Source organism: Anolis carolinensis, chromosome 1, assembly GCF_035594765.1.
Source record: "Anolis carolinensis isolate JA03-04 chromosome 1, rAnoCar3.1.pri, whole genome shotgun sequence".
NCBI classification, from domain to species: Eukaryota; Metazoa; Chordata; class Lepidosauria; order Squamata; family Dactyloidae; genus Anolis; species Anolis carolinensis.
Window position 1 is genome coordinate 481,273 of NC_085841.1, and position 23,134 is coordinate 504,406.

The 23,134-nt window shown below is 44.6% G+C and overlaps 1 protein-coding gene across 7 annotated transcripts in view; it reads left to right on the forward strand.

Moving 5' to 3' along the window:
• Positions 1-23,134, forward strand: part of dtnb (dystrobrevin beta) — a 219,284-nt gene that overhangs the window by 119,180 nt on the left and 76,970 nt on the right. For 6 of the 7 annotated variants that reach the window (XM_062968863.1, XM_062968830.1, XM_062968834.1 and 3 more), the window contains exons 11-12: positions 15,509-15,598; positions 19,117-19,207. In XM_062968863.1, the coding sequence (XP_062824933.1) occupies positions 15,509-15,598; positions 19,117-19,207 (181 nt within the window). The remainder of the gene's footprint in view (positions 1-15,508; positions 15,599-19,116; positions 19,208-23,134) is intronic. The other variant, XM_062968849.1, reaches the window with a different exon arrangement.

The following is a 23,134-nucleotide window of genomic DNA, read 5'->3' on the forward strand; positions in this document are numbered from 1 at the left end:
GGCTGAGACAACAGGAAAGGAGAGGAATCTCCCCCTTAGAAATGTTGTGGAAATCTCTGAGCGGTTAGACTCAATTTAACCCTCTCTGGGGGAGATTCCATCAAAAATCAGCAGAGTAGCAAAAGCAAAACTTTCAAATGCAGCAGTTACTTACACAGGGTGAGCAAGAGAAGCCTTTGACCATTTAGGATGGCAATGGACTGCAGAGTCTCAGTAAAAGTTCAAAAAGTGTTTATTCAGGTAAAAAGAACTCCATTGTAGATAGAAAGGCTTGGGAGCTGTCTAGTCTACTCTAGACTGGTTTCTAAGGAAAAATAAGAAAGGAAAAATTGTCAGCGTGGGGGTGTCAGGGTGCACACCTGGGTGGGTTTCTTCAAGCTCCATCAATCATCTGCTCCAGCACCCTGATGAATTGGTTGCAGTCGTCTGCCACACCAATTCCTCTGTTCAAATGTCAGACTCAAACACATCAGTAGTCTGAAGTCCAAACATTTATTTGATATCTACAAACATATTTACAAAGAACAGCAAAAGCCATCGCCCTGAGCTGGCATTCTCTTTACAGCCAGAGGCTGCTCTCAGAAGGGCAGTTGGTTCTCGCAGAAGCAGAGGCAGCAGGAGGACATTTTTGCTCCCTGGCTTCAGGTAGGATTTGGCTAAGATTTGGCTAAGATTTTAAACTGAGTTTGGGCTTGGCTCCTGTGGTCACAGTCTAACTGTTGTGTGACTGTTGTGTTGAAAGAGAGCCAGGTACTTAAGTTGATTGACAGCAGGCATTGTCCCCTGTTAATTGAGTTTCTGGGAAAGCTTTATTTGCCAGAAAAAGACACCTTTACTAACTATCCTTTGCAGTACATACAGTAAACAAAACAACATAAACAAATACACAAAGAGGTGGTTTGGGGCAGTCCGCACATAAAGTGCGTGCATATTACTTAACTGTACAAAGATCCCACTTGGCCACCACACTCACCAAGAGATGCAACAAAAGCAAAACATTCCCATCACATGCACCAGCTGCGGCATGTTCCGCTTTTTCACACAAAAAGTAGTCAACTACATCTGCTCCAAATGCAAACAGGTGACTCTGATGGAGCAGAGGATCCAACAGCTCGAGCACCGTATTAAGACCCTTAAGGACATTCAGGCACTCGAGCTCTTCTTGGACACTGCACAACACGCTGCTGTAGATTTGCAGCCTGCATCACACCAACACCACCATGACCATGATCACGAACCTTATGGGGAGATCAACGCAAAGGTAGACAACCCTCAGGCTTGGAAGGAGGTCACCCATAGAAGGAGACACAGGACCAGGCAGCCTCCGCTGAACTCCTCTGCTCAGCTGGATTTACACAACAGATTTGATATTCTTACACCATCAACATACAATCAGGAAACACATCTTGTGGAGGACCACAGTTTCTTAGATACTACTCAGTGGGCCACCCTTGATCAATGCGCAGGGGATAGCCCTGACGGGGACAGTGCATCACCACATTCACACTTATGTAATCATGCAAATGCTCCATCCCCAATCATAGACCAGGAGCAACAGGAACATCCTTGGGAGAGTAATGGGCTCTCGGATGTATCTCAATGGATTGTCATTGATGAATGCACTGGGGATGTTGAGGAGGAGGACAACACTTTACACCTACATGATTCACTTCAACAGGAACACTCTTCAGGGGACATACACACTGTCTTGCACAAAAGGGACCCTGTCAATCCTCAAAGGAAACAGGTCTTGGTAGTAGGTGACTCCCTCCTTAGAGGAACGGAAACCATCATTTCCAGACCAGATGGGATGGCTCGAGAAACATGCTGCCTCCTGGGGGCAAAAATACACCATATCACTCAGAGGCTCAGCAGGCTCCTAAAGCCCCATCACCCTCCCCACCTTATGTTGATTCATATAGGTACCAATGACACCGCTAGGCATACTTTTCAAAAGATTACAAATTATTTTCGAGCTCTGGGAACAAAGCTAAAACTGTATAATGTACATGTGATTTTTTCATCCCTCCTCCCCATTGTAGGACATGGCTCTACAAGGGCCGGAAAAATAGTACAGGTCAAGTGATGGGGTACATCTCACACAAGTAGGAAAACATCTTTTTGCACACAGACTCACAAACCTCATCAGGCGCACTTTAAACTAGATCCACTGGGGGAGGGGAACAACAGCCTGGCGAACACTATATTACCCACGACCACAGGGAACCGCCGAAAGGCTAAACGGAGGGCTGCACAAACACAGCAAGGACCAAGTACAGAGAGCAGAATAATCCCAAATAAACAGCTCAAGGGGAGGTCACAGGGGCTTACATGTCTTTACACTAATGCTCAGAGCATGGGAAATAAGCAAGACGAACTCCAACTCTTAGCACAGCAGCACACATACGATGTCATAGGCATCACTGAAACCTGGTGGGATGACTCCCATCACTGGAATTTAACCATTGAGGGCTATAACCTCTTTCACAGAAATAGAACAAAGGGGAGAGGAGGGGGAGTAGCTTTATATGTCAAAAACAGTTACGTTGCAGAAGAAATGCAAGACTGTAATCCGGGAAACCAGCTTGAAAGAATCTGGATAAGAATCAAGGGAACCGGGACTCAAAAAGACCTTGTCGTGGGTGTCTACTACAGACCTCCGAGTCAGGATGAAGGACTTGATGAAGCTTTCTGTCAACAGCTGACCAAACAGGCACAAAGAAGAGATATAGTAGTCATGGGCGATTTCAATTATCCCGATATCTGCTGGAAAACAAACTCGGCCAAGAGTACAAAGTCCAACAAATTCCTTACTTGCCTTGCAGACAATTTTATGGTCCAGAAGGTAGAAGAGGCAACAAGGGGATCAGCAACTCTTGATCTAATCTTAACAAATGTGGAAGACCTGATCAATACAGTTGAAGTGGTTGGATCCTTAGGGGCAAGTGACCATGTGCTCCTGCAGTTTGCAATACAAAGAAATGCTGAAACTAAGACAAGTCAAACACGCATTCTGGACTTTAAGAGAGCTGACTTCCAAAAAATGAAGGAATTACTGAGCGGCATCCCATGGACGCCGATATTAAAAAACAAGAGAGTTAAGGATGGCTGGGAGTTTTTCAAAAGTGAAATACTCAAGGCGCAAATGCAAACAGTGCCAACAAAGAAGAAAAATAAGACAAGTGCAAAGAAGCCAGAATGGATGTCCAAAGAACTTCTAACTGAGCTAAAGCTCAAAAGTGACATGCACAAGAAGTGGAAAAGGGGAGAAATCACCAAAGAAGAATTCAAACGTATAGCCAACTCCTGTAGGGAAAAGGTTCGCAAGGCTAAAGCGCAAAATGAGCTCAGGCTTGCCAGGGACATAAAAAACAACAAAAAAGGTTTTTTTGCTTACGTTGGTAGAAAAAGGAAGAAAAAGGAGGCGATAGGGCCACTGCAAGGAGAAGATGGGGTGATGGTGTTCTTGGAGAACGGGAGAAGTCCCAGCAGATTGGAGGAGGGCGAATGTGGTCCCTATTTATCTTCAAGAAGGGAAAAAAGAACGACCCAAACAATTACCGTCCGGTCAGCCTCACATCAATACCAGGCAAGATTCTGGAAAAGATCATTAAGGAAGTGGTCTGCAAACACTTAGAAACAAATGCGGTCATTGCTAATAGTCAACACGGATTTACCAAAAACAAGTCATGCCAGACTAATCTGATCTCTTTTTTCGATAGAGTTACGAGTTGGGTCGATACAGGGAATGCCGTGGATGTAGCGTAGCTGGATTTCAGTAAGGCCTTCGACAAAGTCCCCCACGACCTTCTGGCAAACAAACTAGTAAAATGTGGGCTAGCCAAAACTACGGTTAGGTGGATCTGCAATTGGCTAAACGAACGAACCCAAAGGGTGCTCACCAATGCGTCGTCTTCATCATGGAAAGAAGTGACAAGTGGAGTGCCGCAGGGCTCCGTCCTGGGCCCAGTTCTGTTCAACATCTTTATTAACGACTTAGACGAAGGGTTAGAAGGCACGATCATCAAGTTTGCAGACGACACCAAACTGGGAGGGATAGCTAACACTCCAGAAGACAGGAGCAGAATTCAAAACGATCTTGACAGACTAGAGAGATGGGCCGAAACTAACAAAATGAAGTTCAACAGGGACAAATGCAAGATACTTCACTTCGGCAGAAAAAATGGAAATCAAAGATACAGAATGGGGGACGCCTGGCTTGACAGCAGTGTGTGCGAAAAAGACCTTGGAGTCCTCGTGGGGAACAAGTTAAACATGAGCCAACAATGTGATGCGGCTGCTAAAAAAGCCAATGGGATTCTGGCCTGCATCAAGAGGGGAATAGCGTCTAGATCCAGGAAAGTCATGCTCCCCCTTATTCTATTCTGCCTTGGTCAGACCACACCTGGAATCACACTGTATCCAATTTTGGGCACCGCAGATGAAGGGAGATGTTGACAAGCTGGAAAGCGTCCAGAGGAGGGCGACTAAAATGATCAAAGGTCTGGAGAACAAGCCCTATGAGGAGCGGCTTAAAGAGCTGGGCATGTTTAGCCTGCAGAAGAGAAGGCTGAGAGGAGACATGATAGCCATGTACAAATACGTGAGGGGAAGTCATAGGGAGGAGGGAGGGAGCTTGTTTTCTGCTGCCCTGCAGACTAGGACACAAGGGAACAATGGCTTCAAACTACAGGAAAGGAGATTCCACCTGAACATCAGGAAGAACTTCCTCACTGTGAGAAGGGCTGTTCGGCAGTGGAACTCTCTCCCCCGGACTGTGGTGGAGGCTCTTTCCTTGGAAGCTTTTAAGCAGAGGCTGGATGGCCATCTCTCGGGGGTGCTTTGAATGCGATTTCCTGCTTCTTAGCGGGGGGTTGGACTAGATGGCCCATGAGGTCTCTTCCAACTCTACTATTCTATGATTCTATGATTTACAGCCTCTTCACTCGGCAAGCACAGCTCAACTCACAGAGAGATAAGAAACACATTCCTCAGTCTGAAGGAAGTTCCCGACCTCGAAGGCCGTAATCATGCCTGATAGGTCACAGCAGGCTGTCAGTCAAAACCAGCCTGCTGTTAACTGTTTCATTGCTGAAACACACACTCTTGCACAACAGCAGAAAAGACTTGATTTACATTTCATATACATACAACCATAATCCAACGAAAATAACAAATATCTAAATAGTTACATCTTGCCAGGAGAGATGGCAGGACATGTTGTTAGCTTGAAGAACAAAGGGAGAAGAGAAAGCCAAAATGGTTCCAACCGCATGGTCCAGTTTATTGGGGCCATAAAAGACATTCTGACCAATGAGAAGTCAGTGTCCCTGGAGAGTCACATTTCTACTAACTTCAAAGTAAGGGATGTGACATACGTCAGGGGATGATGGGTAGCAGAGTGTATTCCACAAATTCATCCCGGTCTCACCTTCTCCAGACTGTCTTCCCACGTGGATAAACAGCACTGGTCAAACACACTCCAGCAGACGAGGGTTCGGTTGAAAATCCAACAAATAGAACAAATGAGTCCTTTCTCCATGAGTGCTCTCGCTGAAGCAACTCACACACACACACTGAAGACACTCCTCTGCATTCCACAGGACAAGAAGAAAGTCCCGGTCAAACAAACTTGACCCCATTGGTCCTGTGATACGTCAATCATAGCAGGCTCTCATTAACTCCATAACTGCTGAAATGCCTTGCCGAAAACTAACACAGAAGGCATTTCTAACAACTCAGATTGATTTAACATTTCACAATACACAAAACCCTGACAACATATACAGGATAGAGTGAAACACAGTAAAGCCTGTCTAGGCATGCTTTGGAAACAGGGAAAGGATTCCCTCAATCTAACTCTATCATCTATCTAACTACATCTAGACTTGAGTAGTCCAGGATGATTCCCAACAAGAAGGAGATAAAATCCACTCCTGGAAAAGTTATTATCAGGGGGAAAGGGAGTCTCCCATGAAGCTTTATCTCCAATCCTTGTTTCCACAACAAGGCAATTTTTCAAAATTCCCATTCTCACAGGGACAAAAAAATGAGGTGGAATTGTGGACAGGAGCACAGACAGCAAAGGAAACATCACAGGGGTGCTCACCCTTCCTTGTGCTATCTAAAGCATGTGTGTATGTGTGTGGCTGGAGGTCCAAAAATGTACCTGTTCCGACGAGAGGAACGAAAGACCAAATTGCCAATATCCAGATGCTAGATAATGGAGGAAGCTAGGAAGTTTGGGCCTGAGCTGTGGCGCAGGCGGGAGAGCAAGCCAGCTGCAACCAGCTGCAATGAATCACTCTGACCAAGAGGTCATGAGTTCCAGGCCCGCTCAGAGCCTATGTTTGTCTTGACTTTGTTCTATGTTAAAAGGCATTGAATGTTTGCCTATATGTGTAATGTGATCCGCCCTGAGTCCCCTTCGGGGTGAGAAAGAAGGGCGGAATATAAATGCTGTAAATAAATAAATAAATAAGTTTTTAAAAAACATCTCTTTCTGTTTCATTTATTTATTTACAGTATTTATATTCCGCCCTTTTATCTCACCCCGAAGGGGACTCAGGGCGAATCACATTACACATATAAGGCAAACATTCAATGCCTTAACAGAGAACAAAGACAGAGACAAACACAGGCTCCGAGCTGGCCTCGAACTCATGACCTCTTGGTCAGAGTGATTTGTTGCAGCTGGCTGCTCACCAGCCTGTGCCACAGTCCCACAAAGGCATTAACTATTCTAAAGCCTTTGACTGTGTGGATCATAATAAATTGTGGCAAGGTCTTGGTGGTCTGGGAAGTCCAAGTCACCTTGTCTGTCTCCTGAGGAATCTATAAAGACCAAGATGCCACAGTCAGAAGAGACTGGTTCAAGATTGGGAAAGGAGTACGGCAGGGCTGCATACTTCCCTTCCCTATTCAACTTGTATGCAGAACACGTCATGCAATGTGCAGGGCTTGACGAATCCATGGAAGAAACATGAACAACCTTAGGTATGCAGATGATACCACTCTGATGGCCAAAAGTGAGGAGGAACCGAGGAGCATTATCACCAAGGGGAGAGAAAGGAGAAAGGGCAAAAGCTAGGTTGCAGTTAAACATCAAGATTCCTCTCTCTTCCTGTCATCGCGCCCCCATTCTTAACGACCGTGTTGTCCCAAAAACAAGACAGTGTCTTGTATTAATTTTTTTCTCCCAAAGATGCACTAAGTCTTATTTTCAGGGGAAAATTATTTTTCCTGAAAATCTTGGAAGATGATGCTGTCAAGGTGATACATGCCATATGCCAGCAAATATGGAAAACACAAGAATGACCATCAGATTGGAAAAACTCAATTTATATCCCCATACCCAAAAAGAGAAACGCTAAAGAATGCTCAAACTTCCGTACAGTGGCCCTTATTTCCCATGCCAGGAAGGTAATGCTCAAGATCCTGCAGGGAAGACTCCAGCAAGACATGGAGCGAGAGTTGCCGGATGGCCAAGCTGGGTTCAGAAAAGGCAGAGGAACCAGAGATCAAATTGCCAATATCCGGATGCTGGAGAATGGAGGAAGCCAGGGAGTTCCAGAAAAACATCTACTTCTGTTTTATTGACTATTCTAAAGCCTTTGACTGTGTGGATCATAATAACTTATGGCAAGTTCTTGGTGGTATGGGGATATGAAGCCACTTTGTCTGTATCCTGAGGAATCTGGATAAAGACCAAGAAGCCACAGTAAGAACAGACCACAGAACAGGAGACGGGTTCCAGATTGGGAAAGGAGTGCGGACATCAGGGCTGCATCCTCTCACCCTCCCTATTCAACTTGTACGCAGAACACATCATGCGACGTATGTGCGGGGCTTGAGGAATCCAAGGCCGGAGTTAAAATTGCTTTAAGAAACATGAACAACCTTAGGTATGCAGATGATACCACTCTGATGGCCGAAAGCGAGGAGGAGCTGAGGAGCCTTATCACCAAGGGGAAAGGAAGAAGAAAGTGCAAACGCTGGGTTGCAGTTAAACATCAGATGATGGCAACCAGACTGATTGAAAACTGGCAAACAGAGGGAGAAAACGTGGAGGCAGTGACAGACTTTGCATTTCTAGGGCCAAGTTGGCCCGTGCCTGCTTTAAAGGCTGGGAGCGGATTCTTTTTCTTGCAACGAGTCTGCTTCCCTCAAGGCTTCACATCATTTCCACGTTCCCTTTTGCCTCCTCGGCTTTGAAGCCCGGCGTGGACGTCCTCCCTTTAAAGAGAAAAGACATATCTGGGAACAGTTGTAAAACTTTAATGAGGATGGGGAGGTGGTGCTGACAGCCATAACATACACACACACGCACACACATGCATGCATGCGCACTTGCTTATGAGGATTTTTTACTGTTGTCTGCCTTCAAGGCGGCATTGACTTACGGCAACCCTCATGCTTTCCGTATTTGTATAAAAGATATTTGTATAAAGATCCATATCTTGTTCGAAACCCGCCTGTATATACTGTATATGCTCAAGTATAAGCCTAGTTTTTCAGCCCTTTTTTTAGGACTGAAAAAAATGTTAAAGTAGGAATGATTGTATGTAGAGTTATTTAAATGTAATTGAGTCATGGTGGTGCAATGTGTGCTGGAGATTGCATCATGCACTGTGTACTGTTTACTATGCCAGTGTGTAAAGGGTTAAGTGCCTGCAAACTTGAATTGCATCAGACAGCAGAGTCTGGGATAAATTGCCCTTTGCTTCCTATCTTATCTCTTCTTTGTTTTCCTTCCCGTCTGTGCCTGCGTGAGAACTGTGTATTCCGTTCGTGAGTAAAACTTTTGATAGAGAACTGAAGACTCTAACGTCATTATTTATCTAGTGTTTTCTCGTGAGCAACTTCTTCTGCGTGTGTGCCTAGCAAATCGCTCTGACAAAAAACCCTCCTCGGCTTATACTTGGGTGATGGTCCTGGTGGGCTTATATTCAGGTCGACCTATACTCAAGTATATATGGTATATTTATTATTTTTCTCTATTATTATTGGTATTTTTACATTTATTATTTTACTCTATTAATTATTATTATTACATTTATTACTTTATTATTGTTGTTACTTTTACATTGATTTTACTCTATTTTTATTATTATTAATAATACATTTATTATTTTACTCTATTATTACATTTATTATTTTACTGCATTTATTATTATTATTATTATGACACAGCAAACAAGATAGATATGCTGGATTTCATATCACAAAACCACAAGTCGAACATTTCCCAAGTGTCTAGGACTGTGTGATGTATTTTCGGATGATGCGTGCAGATCCCAGCAGGGTGGCCTTTTGCAGTTGGCAGATCGTAATTTTGTCAATGTCTATGGTTTCCAAATGCCGGCTGAGATCTTTTGGCACGGCACCCAATGTGCCCATCACCACTGGGACCACCTGCACTGGTTTCTGCCAGAGTCTTTGAAGTTCAATCTTGAGGTCCTGATAGTGGCTGAGTTTTTCCTGTTGTTTTTCGTCAGTGCGACTGTCACCTGGGATGGCGACATCAATGATCCAAACCTTTTTCTTTTCCACAACTGTGACGTCTAGTGTGTTGTGTTCCAGAACTTTGTCAGTCTGGATTCGAAAGTCCCACAGTATCTTTGCGTGCTCATTTTCCAATACTTTTGCAGGTTTGTGATCCCACCAGTTCTTTGCTGCTGGCAGATGGTACTTGAGGCATAAGTTCCAATGAATCCTTTGGGCCACATAGTTGTGCCTCTGTTTGTAGTCTGTCTGTGCAATTTTCTTACAGCAGCTGAGGATATGATCAATGGTTTCGTCGGTTTCCTTGCACAGTCTGCATTTTGGGTCATCAGCTGATTTTTCGATCTTGGCCTGAATTGCCTTTGTCCTGATGGCTTGCTCCTGGGCTGCAAGGATCAGGCCTTCTGTCTCCTTCTTCAGGGTCCCATTCGTGAGCCAGAGCCAGGTCTTCTCCTTATCAGCTTTTCCTTCCATTTTGTCAAGGAACTTTCCATGCAATGTTTTGTTGTGCCAGCTGTCAGCTCTAGTTTGTAGTGCGGTTTTCTTGTACTGATTCCTTTTCTGCTGTGTTTTGAGGAGTTTCTGATTTTTGACTTCAATTCAAGCAGGTTCTTTACTTTGCTTGCCATCTTCTGCCAGGGCATGTTCTTCTTCTTTGACTGCTTGTTTTACTTGCAAGAGTCCTCTGCCCCCTGATCTTCTAGGCAGATATAGCCGGTCAACATCACTGCGAGGGTGCAGTGAAGGATGAATGGTCATGAGTTTTCTTGTTTTTCTGTCCAAATTGTCCAGTTCCATCTGTGTCCAGTTTATGATGCCAGCAGTATATCTTATGACAGGTGTGGCCCAGGTGTTTATGGCCTTGATGGTGTTGCCTCCATTGAGCTTGCTTTTGAGAATTTTTCTGACCCTTTGTGTGTATTCTTTGCTGACCACAGTTTTCACATGTTCATGCTTGATGTTGTCCAGCTGTAATATGCCCAGATATTTATAGGCCTCTGGCTGGTGACACTTTATTGTTTGGCCATTAGGCATATTTATGCCCTCACTTTCAATGATTTTTCCCTTCTTCAATGCCACTGTTTATTATTATTATTCAATAATAATAATAATAATAATAATAATAATAATAATAATAATAATAATTTCCTATTATTATTATTATTATTATTATTATTATTGACACAACGACGTTGTATGACACAGCAAACAAGATAGATATGCTGGGTTTCGTTTCACAAAATCACAAGTCGAACACTTCCCAAGTGTCTAGGACTGTGTGATGTATTTTCGGATGATGCGTGCAGATCCCAGCAGGGTGGCCTTTTGCAGCTGGCAGATCGTGATTTTGTCAATGTCTATTGTTTCCAAATGCCGGCTGAGATCTTTCGGCACGGCACCCAGTGTGCCCATCACCACCGGGACCACCTGCACTGGTTTCTGCCAGAGTCTTTGCAGTTCAATCTTGAGGTCCTGATAGCGGCTGAGTTTTTCCTGTTGTTTTTCGTCAATGCGACTGTCACCTGGGATGGCAACATCAATTATTATTATTATTATTATTATTATTATTATTATTATTATTGACACAACGACGTTGTATGACACAGCAAACAAGATAGATATGCTGGATTTCGTTTCACAAAATCACAAGTCGAACACTTCCCAAGTGTCTAGGACTGTGTGATGTATTTTCGGATGATGCGTGCAGATCCCAGTAAGGTGGCCTTTTGCAGTTGGCAGATCGTAATTTTGTCAATGACTATTGTTTCCAAATGCCGGCTGAGATCTTTTGGCACGGCACCCAGTGTGAACTCTTGCCTGTTTGAGGAAAGTGTGAATGTTGCAATTGGCCTCCATGATTAGTATTGTATAGCCTTGCCGCTTCAAAGCCTGGCAAATCCTCCGAACAATTTTATTATATAGTGTTATAAGGCATGGGTCTGCTATAACAGTTTGTTACACAGTGTTATGGCAGGGATACTTAAGTAGCCGAGGAGGGAAAGGAAGGGTCCTGAGGCTGTTAGGAATGGTGGGAGTTGAAACCCAAAACACCTGGAAGGAGGGCCAAAGTTTGCCCATGCCTGATCTAGATCAAAGGACTGAATGACAACTTGCAGGACTTGGAGAGTGGCAAAGGGGGGCTGGACTGGATGATCTTTGAGGATCTTTTCCAGCAATGATCCTCCTTAAAACAAGTGTGTTCTTGAGAACTGAACCCCGGGCTCCAGATGGGGCTGGACCAGTGCAGAATCCGGGGAAGGGATGAGGGGGAAAGGCGGCCATACTGTCCGTTGGGCACCATGCCTATGCTACATTGCGCGCACATGCATGCCGTGGCTTCCATCCCGGCCTCCCTAGGCAACTGTTCCTGCCAAAAGAGCCTGAGCTCACGAGGGGCCTCCTTCCCTGTTTATGGCCAGGGGTGTTTTTCTTCCCGCTCCTGCTAAGCCTGGTTTTATGGCCCACTCATAAAACACCCCAGCAGCGATTAGGGTCAGCGGGGACTCTGTAATGGCTTCAAAGTGGGGCGCAGGGTCAGGGGTGAGCCTTGTAAATAGTCTCGCGCCATAAAAATAATTGGGAAAGGTCAGCAGGGGCTCCCAATTGCAGGGTGATCCCCTTTACAGCCCTGGTTTTCCCATAACGGTGCCAGCAGAGGGGAGTTGTTATCTGACCTCTCACTAAATATTTATTAATTTGGGGACTTTTGCATATTCATTGTATGAATGTTGTTTCACTCCTCTATCTATCTACTATTTTGGAAGTTTTATACTCCATACAATATTGAAGTACAACAATACAGAGAAAGTCATAAGACCTGAAGAAGTTGAAGCAAAACAAGGGGAACAACCCAGGAGACCTTGTTGTGCTTGTGCTTAGAGTTGTGATCTGCATGAAGAATCCCTGTCTACACAGAAGCTGTTGTCTTGGATCTGCATATAACATTTTGACTCACTCCTAAGCCATGGCTAGATACAGGCTTATGACCAACATACAGCTCCAGGATGATCACAGACACGTTTGTCTCTCTAATGCAGTGATGGGCAACCTTTTGCATTTGGTGTGTCAAAATTCACCAAAAAACCTAGCATGACTTCGGTGGTGTGTCACTTTGAGAAAAAAAAAATACTTTCACAATATATATAGTTTAAATAACAAAAATATATAATTGTAATATATAACTGTATTTAATAAATCAAAAACTATTTACTACCATTATTTCCATGTACAACAATCTATGGTACCTCTTGCAGTTTAGACGCTGATTTTCTCTATTCTAGTTTCAATGTAGTCATGAATCTATATATATAAAAGAGTTATGGAATCCTGGCGACCGACAAAACAACAAAACTAAACACCCCACAACCTCGAAAATTGACAGCACAACCCCTCGTCCACGCCTCTAGGTTGATACAACAAAAAGAAAAGAAAAAGAAAGTCCTAATTAGAGGGAGAGGAATAATTGTTTTTATCCAATTGCTGCCAGTTAGAAGGCTAAGCTCTGCCCACTTGGTCTCCTAGCAACCCACTCAGCCCAGGGGACAGGCAAAGTTAGGCCTCACTTAGGCCTCTTCCACACTGCCTATAAAATACAGACACCACCAGACAACGCCACAGCAACGCGTGGCCAGGCACAGCTAGTAATGAATAATAATATAATAGTATAATAGTAATAATATAATAATATACTACTACAATAACAATTGTGTGTGTGTATGTGTGTGTGTGTGTGTGTGTGTGTGTGTGTGTGTGTGTGTGTATATATATATATATATATATATATATATATATATATATATATATATAAATGTAATGTGCATAATTCCCATGGAACACTGGACCAAATCACACCAAATTTGGCCACAAAAGACATTAGTCATCCAATCAATCTGCATGCGGCAGCGTGTCAGCAAAAATGGCTAGGCGTGTCAGTGCTGACACGCGTGTCATAGGTTGGCCATCACTGCTCTAATGCCTTTCTTTATGACTGTTACAAAGAGACTATAAACTCATTGGTTGGAACATTTATATCCCTTTATTGGAATATTATAACTTGATATGAACTGTTTCTATAGATGCTTCTAGAGTACATTCACTTTTTGTTACACAGCTTAAAGAAATTTACTTCTAAGTAGACTCAATTTAAAAATGGAAGGAATTATAATTTAGTGAAAAATGGAAGGAATTATAATTTAGGTGGCGCAGCATGTTAAAGCGCTGAGCTGCTGAACTTGCAGACCAAAAGGTCGCAGGTTCGAATCCAGGGAGTGGAGTGAGCACCTGCTGTTAGCCCCAGCTTCTGCCAACCTAGCAGTTCGAAAACATGCAAATGTGAGTAGATCAATAAGTACCTCTCTCGCGGGAAGGTAACGGCACTCCATGCAGTCATGCCAACCACATGACCTAGGAGGTGTCTACGGACAACGCCGGCTCTTCGGCTTACAAATGGAGATTAGCCCCAACCCACAGAGTCGGTCACGACTGGACTTAACATCGGGGGAAACCTTTACCTTTACCTATAATTTAGTGGCATCTTTTTTGAGGAATTATAAAGAGTTGCATATGTACATACATTGCTACTTTGTGTTGACATAGATATCTGTGCATTACACGCCTGATTGTTTCCTGTCTGGAATCCCCCTGTTTTCTGAGTGTTGTTCTTTATTTGTTGTCCTGATTTTTTTTAAATACTAGTGGCCACATTTTGTTTGTTTTCATGGTTTTCTCCTTTCCGTTGATATTGTCCACATGCTTCTTGTGGATTTCAGTGGCTTCTCTCTGTAGTGTGACATTGTAGTTATGAGAGTGGTCAGGCATCTCTGTGTCGCAAATAATAATATTCTGTGTCCAGGTTGGTTCATCAGGTGCTCTGCTATGACTGACTTCTCTGGCTGAATTAATCTGCAGTGCCTTTCATGTTCCTTGATACGTGTAAAGAAGTTGTTGACAGGAAAACAGGAGAAGTACATGGAGTATTTTCATTAATATGTCTTTAAAGTGGGAAGTCCGTTTTAACATTTTAATTATTTAAAACTTTTGTGACTATTGTTTTGAGAGAAGAGTTCAGTTTAAAAAGGTGGGGTGATATAAATGACATATTGGGAAATAACCGTCTTTACAAATTGCATAAGGAAAATTAATGAAAAAATGTTAACACATAGATTTCTTAAACAAAAAATCCCCTCCAAAGCATCTCGCCACCAAACAACAAACCCCACAACCCCATAGGACAATGATGGGCAAGCTTTTGCGCTTGGTGTGTCAAAATTCACCAAAAAAACCTAGCATGACTTGGGTGGTGTGTCACTTTGAGAGAAAAAACCGTATTTTCACAATATATATAGTTTAAATAACAAAAATATATAATTGTAATATATAACTGTATTTAATAAATCAAAAATCATCAACAATCTATAGTACCTCTTGCAATTTCCACGCTGATTTCTCTCTATTGTAGTTTCAATGTAGTCATGAATAATGAATAATATAATAGTAATAATATAATAATATACTACAATAATAATAGAATGAATATATATGTATGTTTGTATGTATGTATGTATGTATGTAATGTGCATAATTCCCATGGAGTAAACAACAAAACCACTGGACCAAATCACACCAAATTTGGCCACAAAAGACATTAGTCATCCAATCAATCTGCATGCGGCAGCGTGTCAGCAAAAATGGCTAGGCGTGTCAGTGCTGACACGCATGTCATAGGTTGGCCATCACTGCCATAGGATGTGGAAACACAGTTAAAGTGGTTTCAGATGGATACCTCCTGTGCCGTGCGGATGCAGCAAACACCTTGGATCCTCCCACCGCCGTCACCACCTCCATCTCCCTTCCGCCCATTTAAGTTCCCCTCCTGTGTTTTCATGGTTTCCCATTCTATGGTTTGCGGTGATCCCTCCGTGGCGCATGCATGGTTCCCTCCTCATCTTCATGCCTGTTCTGTTTTGTTCTGTTTTGCTTCCTTTGCCCCCTTTGCCATCCTCAGGTTGCAGCTCAGCCCGGCCCGCTCCGAACGGCTCAGCGACGAACATGCGCTGATCGCGGCCTACGTCAGCCGCCTCCAGAGCGGCCCACGGTCAGTGCGCGGGAGGAGGAGAGCCTGCCCTGTGCGTGTGCATTGGTGTGCGTGCGCGTGAAAGGGGTCTCTTGCACTTGGGAACTAGAGGCAGAACCCTAGGCCTGGCTGCTTCAGGAGAGGGGGAAAGACCCTCCTTGGAGCAGGTGCCACAGGTGTCCACAATCCCATTTGCCTCATTGTGTGCTTCAGTGTATCACCCAAAAAAAGGATTTCTTCACATTCTTAAACAAAGAAACACTTTGGCTGAGTGAGAAGGTAACAAAAGGTACAAGCTGTTGTGGTAATCTCTGAGCCGTTAGACTCAATTTAACCCTCTCTGGGGGAGATTCCACCAAAATCAGCAGAGTAGCAAAAGCAAAGCTTTCAAATGCAGCAATTACTTACACGGGGTGAGCAAAGAGAAGCCTTTGACCATTTAGGATGGCAATGGACTGCAGAGTCTCAGTAAAAGTTCAAAAAACATTTATTTAAGTCAAAAGAATTCCATTGTAGATAGAAAGGCTTGGGAGCTGTCTAGTCTACTCTAGACTGGTTTCTAAGGAAAATTAAGAAAGGAAAAATAACAAACATCTAAATCAGGGCTCCTCAAACTTTTTAAGCCAAGGGCTGGTCCACAATCCTTCAGACTATTGAGGGGCCGGACTATCATTTGAAAAAAAAAATACAAATTCCGATGCACACTGCACATGTCTTACTTGTAGTGCAAAAACAACAACAACAACAAGAACAATGAAAGAACAATACAATATTTAAAAATAAAAACAATTTTAACCAACATACATTTATCAGGATTTCAATGGGAAGTGTGGTCCTGCTTCTGGCCAATGAGATAGTCAAGTTAATTAGGATTGTTGTTGTTGTTGTTGTTGTGTGCTTTCAAGTCATTTCAGACTTTGGGCGAGCCTAAGTCTAAAATGTATTTATTATTTATTTATTTATTTACTGCATTTGTTTACTACATTTGTATCACACCCTTCTCACCCCAAAGGGGACTCAGAGTGGCTTACAAATTATATGTACATACAATATATTATTAGCATAGCACAATATTAGCATTATATATTACTATATTGAAATATACCACTATACTGTAATATTATTAGTAATATTATATGTAATATAAAATATATAATTAATATTATCATATGGTATTATTATTAGTGTTATATTGTATTACATTATAATATTATTATCAATATTATATGTATATACAATATATTATATTATAAAACTGAGGGCGGGGGCCAAGTAAATGACTTCGGAGGGCCGCATCCGGCCCCTGGGCCTTAGTTTGGGGACCCATGCTCTAAATAGTCACATCTTGCCAGGAGAGATGGCAGGACGTGTTGTTAACTTGAAGAACAAAGGGAGAAGAATGAACCAAATGGTTCCAACCTCATGGTCCAGTTTATTGGGGCCATAAAAGACATTCTGACCAATGAGAAGTTAGTGTCCCTGGAGAGTCACATTTCTACTAACTTCAAAGTAAGGGATGTGACGTGAACAGGATAGAGTGAAACACAGTGAAGCCAGTCTAGGCATGCTTTGGAAACAGGGAAAGGATTCCCTCAATCTAACTCTATCATCTATCTAACTACATCTAGACTTGAGTAGTCCAGAATGATTCCCAACACAAGCAAAAGACAGTTTTGGGGCCTGTTTCTGGGCATCAGATAAGGCAGCTGTAGTGCTCTCCCCGTTCTTCTCCGTTTGGTGAGACATTTCCTGCATGAAGGAGAATGTTCCTTACTTGGGGATGCTATAATGGCTCAAAATACTAAGCCAAGGCCATTGTATGAAGCTCCGACTTTTCGCAATGGAAGAAACAAAGAAGCATTGAGGAAACATAAACACATCATAGTCATCCCACCCACTTTTGCGGTTCCTGGTTTTTAAAACTTCTATAAGAAGTTTTAAAAATCCAAAAGCACTCCGAAACACTGAAGCACTCCAAAACACTTCCAAGTCTTTTGAGCTATTTAGGTTTGCAAGATAATCTTATGCTCCCACACTTAATGCTGAGAAACCTCTTTGCAGAATCCTGCCCCATAATTTCCAAGGCACATCTTTGCCCAAAGTGTCCCAGATGCAGCCTCACGGGAGCTCTCCGTTTTCCTTGGATGGGAACCCTTTCTTGGGATTGTTGCATTTTAGGCCCCTGCTTTGGCAGTGTAGACTCATATAATCCAGTTCAAATCAGAAAATGTGGATGATCCGCTTTGATAATGTGGGTTATATGTCCGTGAAGAAGGGGCCTTAATCTGCAAAATCCATTACCAGGGCTTGAAGAAGCATGGCCTCCACATAGATAGTGATAATCCATTGTCACACCTTGGCACACAATCGTTGCCCATTCATTGGCATGCTCATTCTTCATTTGGCTTTATTATTTATTTATTTATTTACAGCATTTATATTCCGCCCTTCTTTCTCACCCCGAAGGGGACTCAGGGCGGATCACATTACACATATAGGCAAACATTCAATGCCTTTTAACATAGGACAAAGACAAGACAAACATAGGCTCCGAGCGGGCCTCAAACTCATGACCTCCTGGTCAGAGTGATTCATTGCAGCTGGTTACAGCTGACTTGCTCTCCAGCCTGCGCCACAGTCTGGAGCCCTTTGGGCTTCAAAATGCATACACACACATATGCATATGTGTGTCTCCCCAGCAGCACATTAATGAAAAAGAAAAGCTGCTGACAGAACTTTGTACTATGACTGGATGAAAAGTTTGTATTGCCAAAACCATGTGACTTGGTGCCGGCCTCACCCATAGCGTGGTTCTCTGTCACATCTCATAGGTTAGTGGAACATTGCAGAGTATACCAAACAAGGCCATTGTTACTGTTATGCATCCTAAAGCAGGAGTTTCAGAATCATTTCTCTCCATCTTCCTTACTATCATTGCCTTCAAAGGGCCATTGAAGCCATGGATGGAGACTCTGTGGAAACAGAGGGCTGGCTATAATTTGTTTTACCTATAGATAACTGCCCTTTAGTTTTTCCCCAGTATGGGGTCCTGGATGTTACTGAACGACAACTCCCATTTGGTTATCTGCCCAGTGGACAGGGGATAATAGGAGCTGTGATTCAGCAGCACTTGTGGCTCTGAAGTTAGGGAAAGGTGGAAGGACATTTTAAGGTCAAACATCATATCGACAGGTCTTGTCTCTCAATCCAAACAGAACAGACTGCAGCCTTCCAGATGTTCCGGTATCCCACCTCCCTTCAGCTCCAGTCATGATGTCTAATGAGGGGGAAGATGGGAGTTGTAGTACAGTATCTGGAGGGCCACTGAAATGACACGGAGGGCCTGGAGTTGGAAGTCTGGCCACGGTCATTTCTGTCCATTTGATGGGAAACGGGGTCTAATGGGGACAGAGCGCTCAGCCTTGCTTTCCTCTCATCCTGACTCATGTTGGGCCCCAGCACTGACCCGTTGGCATGACTCCGCTTGACCCCCTGGCCTGCAGATCCTGACCCTTCCCTGTTGGCTTTTCTCTCCGCAGCAGCGTCCTGGACAGCCCCAGCCGGCTGGACGAGGAGCACCGGCTCATTGCGCGCTACGCTGCCCGTTTGGCCGCTGAAGCTGGAAACGCGGTAAGAAAGCAGGCTTGCATATGCTCCCCATTCCTCTGGTCATCTGAACTTTGAACTCAGGAATGGAAAAACTTTGGCCCTTCCTCCAGATGTTTTGGATTTCAGCTCCCACAATCCGTATAAGCCAGTGGACTGTTAGGAATACTGGGAGTTGGAGTCCAAAACACCTGGAGGGAAGGCCGAAGTTGGCACCTATGTCTGTTTTAATGGGTGTATAGTAAAACCATGTTCAATTTTTTATATATTACAGTATGTTACACAGTTTTTGTTCCTGGGTTATAAATATGATTTCCTAATTGGTTCTATCATAAAGACATGGGAAACGTTTATTAAACTGCAAAAACTTTGTTTCTGTGGGAAACAGACGGGGAAGCCTTAGCATTGAACGGTTGTGTTGTTAAAGTGCGAAGTATGGAACCCTGCGCAGACGGGGAAGCCTTAGCATTGAACGGTTGTGTTGTTAAAGTACGAAGTATGGAACCCTGTGCAGACGGGAAGCCTTAGCATTGAACGGTTGTGTTGTTAAAGTGCGAAGTATGGAACCCTGAGCAGACGGGGAAGCCTTAGCATTGAACGGTTGTGTTGTTAAAGTGCGAAGTATGGAACCCTGCGCAGACGGGGAAGCCTTAGCATTGAACGGTTGTGTTGTTAAAGTGCGAAGTATGGAACCCTGCGCAGACGGGGAAGCCTTAGCATTGAACGGTTGTGTTGTTAAAGTACGAAGTATGGAACCCTGTGCAGACGGGAAGCCTTAGCATTGAACGGTTGTGTTGTTAAAGTGCGAAGTATGGAACCCTGAGCAGACGGGGAAGCCTTAGCATTGGACGGTTGTGTTGTTAAAGTGCAAAGTATGGAACCCTGCGCAGACGGGGAAGCCTTAGCGTTGAATGGTTGTGTTGTTAAAGTGCGAAGTATGGAACCCTGTGCAGACGGGAAGCCTTAGCATTGAACGGTTGTGTTGTTAAAGTGCGAAGTATGGAACCCTGCGCAGACGGGGAAGCCTTAGCATTGAACGGTTGTGTTGTTAAAGTGCGAAGTATGGAACCCTGTGCAGACGGGAAGCCTTAGCATTGAACGGTTGTGTTGTTAAAGTGCGAAGTATGGAACCCTGTGCAGACGGGAAGCCTTAGCATTGAACGGTTGTGTTGTTAAAGTACGAAGTATGGAACCCTGTGCAGACGGGAAGCCTTAGCATTGAACGGTTGTGTTGTTAAAGTGCGAAGTATGGAACCCTGAGCAGACGGGGAAGCCTTAGCATTGGACGGTTGTGTTGTTAAAGTGCAAAGTATGGAACCCTGCGCAGACGGGGAAGCCTTAGCGTTGAATGGTTGTGTTGTTAAAGTGCGAAGTATGGAACCCTGTGCAGACGGGAAGCCTTAGCATTGAACGGTTGTGTTGTTAAAGTGCGAAGTATGGAACCCTGCGCAGACGGGGAAGCCTTAGCATTGAACGGTTGTGTTGTTAAAGTGCGAAGTATGGAACCCTGTGCAGACGGGAAGCCTTAGCATTGAACGGTTGTGTTGTTAAAGTGCGAAGTATGGAACCCTGCGCATTCGGAGAAGCCTTAGCATTTGTGATGACCCATGGGCCTTGTAGTCCTGCTCAGGACATTGTAATTCCTGATGAAGATGAAAACTTGGGTTTTTTACCTTCCCAGTCTGAACTGGATTCCTCTCAGCCAGATCTTTCCCAGGCAGATCTGGGAACCTTGCACCTGCAAGAAAGTTGTCTCCCAGAAGTATGTCAAACAAGCCCAGAGCCTACTTCTCCCGTATTCTTGCGCCGGGAGTTTTGTAAACAACAGAGAAGTTTGGATTCAGCTTCGCGCAGGAGTGCGAGGATTGCAGCTAAGAATGTGGCCAATTAAGACTGCTTCTCGTGAGAATCTTTGGGGAGTCTCACATCTGGTCTCAGAGTTAGCTTTCGGTTCTGATTCCCAGAGAACTGCTTCGGCGGGAAGCTAGACTCTATTTAGGTGTTTTACCCGCGTAGTAACTTCGCGGAGTCAATTCGTCAGCCTACGGAGCGAGTTGTGTCTGGACAGCGCGCTCCGGTTCAAGCCTCGCTCCTGCTCAAGCCTTGCCTTGCTATCCAGCCTTCGCCTTGCTTCCCAGCCTTTGTTTATCTACGGACTTTGCCTTGTTTCCCAGGATCAATCCTTGCCTTGTTCCACGGATTTATCAAGTTATTCCACGGACCTTGTTCTTGTTCTTAGTTACCTTGTTCCACGTTCAAGCCTTGTTTCAAGTATCAAGTTATTTCCTAGCCTCGCTCAAGTTTCATGGACTAAAGGACCTTGTCATCTCCCCTCACTTTGCTTGGCAAAGTGAGTGTTTCGGTTATTGGATTACAACTTTGGACCTTAATATTTCTTATTGGACATTGCTTTTTTGGACTAATTCTGACCTTTCCTGAAAGGTCTAATTCTGGACTATTTTCTACACTTGTTTTTATTAACTTTATATATTCCTACAATAAAGATATTAGATAGATTCTGGCCTCTGTGTATGGTTATTGGTGCTCTGCAGCCTGGGTCGTGACAGTTTGACTCCGCCACCCTAAGCACCAATTAACCTCGGCCAGAATGTCTACCGGAGTCGTACCTGGGCCGAGCGGCCAGCCGATTACCTACACCATCGACAAGGAAGAGGTGGACCGAATCCGTGATAAGCTCAATGCACAGGATGGAGAAATAAGGGGTTTGAAGGAACGCGGAGTTCGTCTTCCGGCCATGGCGTTGCCAACCAAGTTTACTGGAGAAGCTTCTAAGGTTCATGTCTTCCGTCGCCAATGTCAAGCTTATCTGGAGGCCCGTGCTGCCGAGTTTCCCCAAGAAGACATCAAAGTGGCATGGGTTTACAGTCTTCTAGACGGGCCAGCGGCCAGCTGGGCGACGGCACTGTTCGACCAAGCCTCTCCACACCTAAGATCAGCGCAACACTTCTTGGACCACCTCAAGGAGACTTGGGGAATCGAGGACAATTTGGAGGCAGCCGGTCACAAACTCCGTCGCCTTTTCCAAGGAGACAGACCTATGTCTCAGTATATAGCCGAGTTCCGAGTGCTGGCCCACAACACCGGCTGGAACGATGTAGCCCTCAGGGGACAATTCCGGGAGGGTCTCAACATTGAAATGCTGGAAGAAATCTCCAAGGTGGATCCTCCCCAGACCCTCGAGGCACTCATTGATCAATGTTTACGGGCTGAAGTCATGATTGCCAACAGGAAACAGTGGGTTCGAGGCCAGGGCAGTAGAGCCGGGGCAAAACCCCCCGCTCCCGCCAGCGTTCAGCCACGTCCGGTGTGGAGACCCCCACCGCCAACCCCATACCCCAGAGGAGGCGAGGAGGTGCCGATGCAGTTGGGCAATGTGCGTCCCAGACTAGATGCCGCCGAGAAGGCCCGTCGACAACGCTTAAACCTCTGCTGGTACTGCGGGAACGGGGGCCACTTCGCCAGAGAGTGCCCAGCCAAAGGGAAGCCTGCCGCCCGTCTTGCGGCGGCGTCCTCCACGGAGACGAAGGCGTCTGAGCCGACTGGCACACAGCCGGCGGGGGAAGCCAACGACCGGGTGTAGAGGGGCTCGCCAACCCGGTCAAAAAATCCATCCAAGAGCCGCCAACCGGGGTCCTGTTCCTTCTCGTGGTCACATTATGGTCAGCAAAAAGGGGACCCGTCATGATCCACGCCATGATAGACTCTGGAGCTACCAACAATTTCATCGATAGAGAGTATGCCGACTCTCTGGGATTACAATATCATGATTTCAAGAATGCCCGTGTGGTGCAAGCCATAGACGGCCGTCCCCTCAAGACGGGCCCCGTAAGTCAGTGGTCGGAACCCACCAGGATGTGGATAAGGGAACATATGGAAGAGATTTCCTTCTTTGTTACCGAGGTCCCCCATTTCCCTGTGATTTTGGGAATT